The 8504-nt window shown below is 45.4% G+C and overlaps 1 protein-coding gene across 1 annotated transcript; it reads left to right on the forward strand.

Moving 5' to 3' along the window:
- The first annotated feature begins 1924 nt into the window (after nt 1-1924).
- LOC103768434 (zinc finger protein 678-like) lies at nt 1925-2965 on the forward strand. The gene has a single exon (XM_008935578.1). The coding sequence runs from the start codon at nt 1925-1927 to the stop codon at nt 2963-2965; it is 1041 nt and encodes a 346-aa protein (XP_008933826.1).
- Nucleotides 2966-8504: the final 5539 nt, after the last annotated feature.

The following is an 8504-nucleotide window of genomic DNA, read 5'->3' on the forward strand; positions in this document are numbered from 1 at the left end:
TTAAATTATTTATTATTTTTTTTTAAAGCCTACATCGTGATTTAAATACTCCCCCCTCCCCGCGGAATCCGGACGGGCCTTTGTGAGGGAGTTCTCTCCAGCCAGGCAGCGCCAGCCTCCCCGGGAAAGTTTATTGGAGGAAGAAGAGCAGCCCCGTCCCGGGGCTCGGGAGGTGCAGGAGGGGCTCAGCCCCTCGAGGGAGGTGAGGAACGGTTCCTGCGCCCCTTGTTAAACCGACGGGTACGGTGGAAGCTGGGGGGTGACTTGAGCCATTCTGTTCCAGGCAGTGACTAATGAAGAAGGCTAATTCAGCTTGTTTGCTGCATCGCAGCTGAAGAAAGCACGGCTTGTGTCTCAAATGAAGCTGAGCTTTCTGAGAGCTGAATGAGACCTTTCACTTAATGCACATCGCTGTAGCTATTTAAACCTACTGCAGCTGAATAGACAGGCTTTATGTGCACGTGGAAACACAGAAAAATGTACATTTTTACATGTCTGTATTTATATATATACATGCTTGTATTTAGAAAAGTCTTACCTAAACAAAAGCAGTTAAGAGGAAGTGAAGAAACAGCGGGAGGAAAGAGAATACAAAAAAATGGATGTGAAGGAGAAGGCTGGGGGATGGAGGAGCAGCCAAGGTGTCCATCAGGATGAGAAAAATGCAATTTCTGAGCTCAGACTAGCAATTCAGTTTAAGTGCAGGTTTAAACCAGGTGAGTGAGAGCTCCCTGTAGAGCTGCTATCAACAGAGGCTGCTGGCACAAACCTAGAAAAGCTCTTGTGATTCCATGCTGTGGTATGGTGTAAACAGAAGCATCTGCTTTACAAGAAAGTTTGTGACTTGGGTGTTTCTGACCAGTTACCTTTGCTCGTCTTTTCTGCTGGCGAGGGTGGTATGCAGAGGGAGTTTACCCAGAGAATTTGAAGTTGTTCCAGTGAGCCAGCTCTAGAGGGTTACTAGCAGTTCTTTGAAGCCTGGGAGGATGATTAGTGAGCCTTCTGGACAGCTCTTTCATGCCTTTCCTTCTGTGTGTCTTCTTTGCATGGTGCTAGCTGGTACCAGAGGGACCCCCAAATCTCCTCAAGACAGTTACAATAATGCTGATCAGAAAGGGAGGCCAAACGTGTGCCCAACTCTCCAGACCTCCCTTCCATACATTGCTTCTGGTTTTGGCTGTTTGACTGACACAATTTCTGGGTCTCACTGTGTTACCTAACTAGTTCCTGAAAGAAAACACCTTGTGAGTGGTGTGACTAATTCGTTTTTAGCAAAGTAAAAACAAGGATTAAGCATGAGTCTGCAGAAAAAGGTCTGTGGTGGGGGCAGCTGTGGTGTAGGGCTTTGCTGAAAGTGTTTGCACCCCAGAGTTTTCTGAAGATATTTAGATATTTATTCTGAAGATTATTATTTTCTCATATTTAGGTGAATTTTAAATGGATATTATCAGTTTATATTTGCAGTGAAGGCTGGATTATGGTAGAGGATTTAACATCACTGAACATAGTCTGTATTTTGTATGCTGAAGGGTTGTTTTCTACATATATGGTAGTAGATGATTGTTTCTCGTAGTGCATAACTAATAGTCTATCCCATTCTCTTAGAAAATAAATCTTCACTGTGATAGCTTTATCTTCTGTTAATATCAGAAATATCACTGATGAAGTGGGGTTTTTATTTCCTAGGGACGACTGTGAAGAGAGCTGAGAATGAGATGGCCTTACTGTCAAAGACCTGAAGCTGTTGGTATACACCTCATCGTTGAGCTGCAGGTGAACACAGCATATGCCTCAGAGGATGGATGTGAATATGGACTGGGACTCTGAAAATAACATTTGTGACATGGGTGAGAGGCATTCAAAATATTCCAGAAAGACCACTAAGCAGATGGGCCACACATCTAGCCTGCAGAAAGAGGTAGACATGCGTTACTCACAGACAAGCAGTTCTTGCCGCAACTCTGCTGGACCTTCAGGTAAGCAAGAGCTTCCTGCAGAGTTGCAGTGTGAAGACAAAGAAACCTGTGAGTCCTACTACCAGAAGGGAGGTGAGAGTACAGCTGGGGTATTTGTCCCCTCCAGTACCAACTTCGACCTGCAGTATGAAGATAAAGATTTAGAGCACTGTTCCTCTGAGAGGTCCAAGAAACCGCGGAGAAGACTACGTGAGGGCAATGAAAACACCGTTCTTGCTGATGTGTTTGATGAGGACCTGGAGCCTGTCTCTGGGGAAGCTTTGCTGTATCGATGCAAGAAGTGTGGTTCCTCTTTCCAGGGCGTGAGCGAGCTGCAGGAGCATAAGCGAACTCACCTCGTGGAAAACTCGTACCGGTGTCCTGTCTGTGCCAAGGAGTTCTTCCGTGCGGCAAATCTGCGCATGCACAAGCTCATTCATTCTAGTGACAGGCCACACAAATGTCCGGAGTGTGACAAGGGTTTCATTCGCACGGCTGATGTCTGGAGGCACCTGCGCAACGTGCACAAGATAGAGCGCTCCATGGTGATCCTGGCAAACGGCATGGCGAGGAACCCGTGGTCCGTCGTGCACCGCCACCAGCACGCTCTGGAGTACGCCCATCAGCCCTGTGCAGGAAACCAAAAGTCTGAGGAAGATGACTACAAACCTTATGCCTGTCCAACATGTGGCAAAAGTTTCGACAAGCCTAACCTGCTTTCCAAACACAAGGTGATCCACCGACAGGACAAGCCCTATAAGTGCCAGGAATGCGGCATGGCCTTCGTCCAGCTGCTCAGGCTGAAAAGACACCAGCAGACTCATTCTGGGGCACGTCCCTTCTATTGTGAGGAGTGTGGAGGGACGTTCACCCGGCTGGCATCGCTGCAGCGCCATCACCGCATCCATACTGGAGAGAAGCCCTACTCCTGCAGTTACTGCGGTCATTCCTTCACCGAGTCGGGGACCCTGCGGCGGCATGAGCGCACTCACAAACTGGACAAATCTTAGCTCATTGTCATTCTGGTCTCCTTGGTTGCTTCCTGCCTGAACGAGGCCTGCTCAGCTGGCTGGAGAAAGCATGTGCTTTGGCCAGTCCAGACCCACTTCCCAGCAGTGGCTGACGGGGAACACTACATCACGGGGATCTCTGCACATTGTACTGGTAGAGATTGCACTCGCTGTCTTTAAACTGGCTTTGTATGAAAAAATAACCTATTTACCACTGAGTAATGAAATGTGAGACTTGAGAAGACTGAAATCACTCGTATGTGCTAGCACTGTCTCAACTCGCTGGACTGAAGATGCATCAGCTTGAGCTTTTCATAAGGATGCACGGGCTGTGAGACTTCTCTCTGCAGTCTTAGTCACTGGATAAATTGGCCCTGCCCTCTCAAGCAGGATGGCTCTATGGCACTGGGTTTGGAGATCTGTTGTGGCAGGTCTTTGCTAAGTCAGAACGGTCCACAGTTGTCTGTCGGTCCCTTCTCTCCTTGCATTCTGCTGAGTTTTTATTTCCACTACTATTTTTTTTTAATTTGGAGGAGAAGTATCATATTGTTTATTTAAAGGAAAAAAAAAAAAAACAAAAAACACAAAACAGTTCCTTAATAAACTCAGCAGTTACCAGCTGTATTTCATAAATGTTTCTGTCTAAGGGAGTACCAATCTCTTGCACATTTTTGTGTGATTAGTTGAATGTCTGTTAATAATGGAAAAAGCCTTATTTTTGTTATGATAGTGCATGTTCTTAGGATGGGGGATTTGAATACGTTTGTCTCTCTGATGGAACCATGCACTCAAAATCTGTCCAGCTGAGTATCGCAGTAGGAAATGTTTGAGAACTCAAAATTCAAAGAGCAGAAGATCAAGCTTAAGCCACCTTTGCTACTCATTACATAGAAATCTGCTTCATTAAATGTTTTCACACAATAAGGAAGCTTCTCAGAACAAAAACAGGTTTTTTGTTCTGTGACGTGTCAGAGTACTATCCAAAGTGTCTGTTAGAGTCTTCACTTTGATTCAGATTCAAATGGTTAATGGAGAGGAATTTCCGTACAAACTAGTCAGGCAGACTCAGGCAGGTGCTGCCAAATACCCCAAGGCTGGGACTTCCATAGAGGTATGTATTGCCTCAACTGTGGCAGTGGGGTTTTTAACTGCAAAACTTAGTAATGACACTTAGTCTGCTGTTAACCGCTGTGGTAGAAGCGTCCAGTTTGTCCTTGAGTTGCAGCCTTACTTTCCTGTCCACGTGGGAAAGCTTTGCCTCCTTTCCCCTGCCAGCTGCCATCATTTCACTAATTTCTTTCTAATCCGTTCTGCCTTTTCAAAGTGCAGCAGAATGAAAGCAAAGCTTCAGGGTAATGTACCTCTGCATTTACTACCAGCCTATTGAATGTAAAGTACCAATTGTGCCATTTGTTTGCATATTTCATAGAGTAAAAAATGATGATGGCTGCTCAGCACTGTCCACTCGTGCGACAGCTGAGTAGGCTTTTTACAGTTGTGGATACTGTTGTGTTGAGGTCATTGGTTCAGATCAAGCTGAACCACTGTCCATAGCAACACTTTAGCTTAATGATGAATGGGAGACTAATTCTCCCATCCTCAGTAATAGGTTGTTTTAATTTCATTCCTCAAAGGAGTCTTCAAATGAGGGAAATGATCTGCATCCCACTTTGTAGGGATGAGTCGTGTTGTTTCTGAATGATGAACTTTTGTAATGCAGATACCTCTTCTGGGATGGCTGGACACTGTGTACCTTAAGCATTTACTGCAGCTGTGAGTGAGACTTCTCCAAACTCCTGTCTGCAGGAAGTTCCAGTATAGTTTAGGTGCCCAAAGGGCTTTTGCCAGCGCCCCTTAGCCAAGGGTTGGTCTTATCTGAGGGAAGTTTAGCCTCTCAAAGGGGAAAGATCTTAGCATGGAAAACATCCTGTCTGAAGGGAGACTGTGGGTAAATGGTCTGCAGCAACAGGTCATCATTGCTGTGCTGTGAGGACCATACTACTCAACACAATCTGGAATGACCTGGAGAGATGGTGGATAGCAAGGTGACAGAGCCATTCGAGAAGCTATCATGCACTAAGTTTCCACTCTCATCTTCCAAACCCATTCTGAAGTTGTCAGCTATAGTCTCCCCTTTTCACCATCCTGCTTCTCCCTGGAGTGTGCAGTGCACTTGCTATAGGGGAGTTTAATATCCAATTAAACTGCACCACTAAGCACGTCTTTATATTGTGTGACTGTTCTGCTTAGACAGTTGTGGTAATTGGGAACATCTAGTTATTCTGCTTTTTGGTGTTAGCATTTGGTGGAGTTTGCACCTGTAAGAGCATAATTGTGAAAGTGTTTTGAACAAAGGCCTGTTTAATGGGAAGAGTAAATGGTTGGTGAAATGAAAACTACTAGGCTTAACTAAAAGGTTATTAAAAAGATACATGCCTGGAAGGTTGACTTGCATGCAGAGTGCTTGGGTGTGTGAAAGGAGTAATTAAAATGTCTGATGGCTTCTGGGAAAAGTATGTTGAACCCTCTTCAAAGAAACTTCCTCTAACTCCTGCGCAAGCTACAGGAAATCCCTTGGAGCTTAATTTAACCCAAAGACTCTCACTTCTGTACTTTACATTTTTAATATAAAGACTTGGAAATCTCTCCCAGCCCCTGGCACTTTCGCAGTGTCATTCTGAGTTGCTGATAGCCTACAACCAATACAGCCAGTCACAACATCTAGCTGAAACAGGAAGGGAGATAGTGAGCAAATATAACTGCTGGAGAGCATTGCTTCATTAGAGAGATTTTGAAGTGTGCAGTTTCAGCAGAAGTCATTTGAATTTGTTCAGAGTTGCCAGTGTATTTATTAGCTTCACCATGTCATGTCACCCAGTGAGGCCGTGGAAGAAGTGGTTCCCTTTGATGCTGTGCTGTGCAGAGGACTTGCTCCAGACCCTTGTTGCCAGAGCATTAAAGCATTTGGGGACAAGCACAGGGCTGGAGCTCTGAGCTAGGCAGGGGATCCTGATTGTACAAGTACTTTTGATCGCTGGATGGTGTTTGTGAACAGTGGAACACAGAAATACCCTCTGCTCTTGGCTAATTTTCCTGTCCCCTCACTACATTGCATCTGCCCAACTCCTTTCCATTGCAGGAAAACTCTCTCAAAACTATGAAGTTAGAACAGCTCCAGCGCTGCAGGCTCCTTGCCCTCACTGGCCTGGAATCACTGGCCAGTCCTTGGCAGCTACAATACTATTTTCTTACTTTGTTAGCAAAGGTGTTGCACAGTAAGTACACCCGTGCTCGTGGAGTGTAGATACGGCACCTTGCACAAAGGAAAAGCTCCTACTGTACAGTCTTTTCTCTTCATATCGTCATCCTCCTTTTAGACTATTTGCCTTCTCTCAGCTTGGAGGACTCTGAAGCAGGAGTCTTTGATGTAAACAGGGAGCACTAAGCAATCCATCATTTGCCAATTAATCTGAGCAAAGGGCATTGAAATCTCTCGAGTAGGCAGCTTTTATTTAAAGTGAGGCTTCATCATGTGATGATCTGCCTCTGATCTTGTAAGGTTTCTCTTGGCGTAAGGAGCCCCCACTGGGGTTTTCCTACTTACAGAGTGAAAACGAGCAGGGGCTGAGATCACACCAACAGAACAGCAGATGAATATAATTTTTCTAGAATAACATACTGGAAATAGAAAGGAAAAGAATCACAGAAAGGGTTGGGTTGGAAGGGACCTTAAACATCACCTAGTTCCCAACCCCCTACCACGGGCAGGGACACCTCCCACAGGTTCCTGGTCTTGAATACATCCAGTGATGGAGCATCCACAGCTTCCCTGAGCAACCTGTTCCAGTGTCTCTCCCAGGTGTGTCTGATGCTTTGAGAAGTTAAAAAATGGTGGGCCTATGCAAAGTTAAGAGTCATCTTAAAAGAGCAACCACTGACTAGGAGGTAGTACAAGTGTCATCATCACAGTGCAGTCCCCTTGTAAATTCACTATGGTATGGCTGCGCTGCTGAACTGTCCCTGCTGTGGGAGTATGGTGTTTTCCAGAGAAGGGTGTGCTCAAATGAATGTGCTCATGCAGTTCATGTAGTGGCTTTCCTCTTGTTTATCTGCTAGAAGAAAACAGAGCTAGCAACTCCTTCTCTCATTAAAGGTTTTATCTTCATTGTTATTTATGTGCTTCAAATCTGAAAGCTGGAGTAGAGATTTGCTCTGAGCAGGTCTGTTCTCTTCCAGCTACCAGCACACATCTTAAGGACAGGTCCCTGGGCTCAGAGCCACGCACAGGTAACAGAAGGTAGCCTAGCCACCAGCTTGCCACTTGACAGCTCCTCCGCATAACTACCTGGCACGTCCTAGATAGAAACATCTTCCTTGATGCAGGAGTGTTCTTTGTTGAGTGTGTTAAGTTTTATCCCAGAAGAGGCAGGATATTTTGCTGGCCTGCTCACCCAGCCTCTGTCCTACTGCTTGAAAGAAGTTGTGCTGATTTTCTTCTTCCTCAGCACCTTGGCTATTGTTGTTGTTCCTGAAAATACTGCTGGTGGTGATGGCAGGGATGGTTTAATGACTTTAGCGTGTTCTTGTAGGTTGACAGCTATTTAAAAAGAGGAGATACTAAAACCTGAGGTGACAGCATTTGTTAAAGGATTTGGTCTGTAGCCTTTCAATGGGTAAATGGTGTGAGTGATGGATGACGTTTCGTTTTTTGGGAAAGGGAATTGGGAGAAGGCACGATGCAGCATTCAATCTCCCAGACCCAAGATTAAAGTGTGATCTAACTGACCTTCCCTGTGGCTCCTCTGAGGAAGATTGCTAGCTAGTATGTACATCTTAGTACTTGCATTTAAGAAGTTCTTGGACCAATTGCTAGATTTCATATTTGTACTTTACTTGTTTAAAAAAGATGATCTGACTTGTAGAAGTCTGGCTGCTGACTGTGCAAAATGAGTTGCCCCTGGAGCCTGAAAAAAGGCAAGATTTGCTGTCACATTGAGAAGGGTCTGTAAGGTGGTTCACTGCAACCCCAAGGAAGTAGTTCGGCTGGCACAGTGTATTACATCTGCTGGATGAAAGCTGACCTTGCCAGAAAGCATGGCTGTGTTGGAGCACTCTGGGAAAATCTGGGCACTTACACCACACTGCCTTGGCTGCTGGCACCAAATCTAGTGGACTGGGGGTGTTTTTCACCTGGTGCAGTGTGCTTTGGGAGATGCTTCCTTCCCAGAGAGCTGGGAGGGTGGGGGCTGTGTTTCCTGAGTACAAAGAGATGTTTAGTTGGTCCCATCTTGACCTGTTCTGTCCTGCTTCACTTCTGAACTTGTGCAGATGCACAGTCCTTGCATACAGTAATAGACACTGAAATACGTCTGTACAGATAGCTGCATTTGCTCCAGAGCACAGCAGCACACGTGAGCTAAAAGCACAAGAGATTTTCTTGTAGACTGTTCACAGCATAAATGAGTAGATAGAGAGTATTTATTTCCAGTGTATTCCCTTGGGATATAACAGCAGCTTTAAAATAGCTCCAGGAGAGGGG

Source organism: Merops nubicus, unplaced genomic scaffold (genome assembly GCF_000691845.1).
Source record: "Merops nubicus isolate BGI_N331 unplaced genomic scaffold, ASM69184v1 scaffold912, whole genome shotgun sequence".
Taxonomy (NCBI): Eukaryota; Metazoa; Chordata; class Aves; order Coraciiformes; family Meropidae; genus Merops; species Merops nubicus.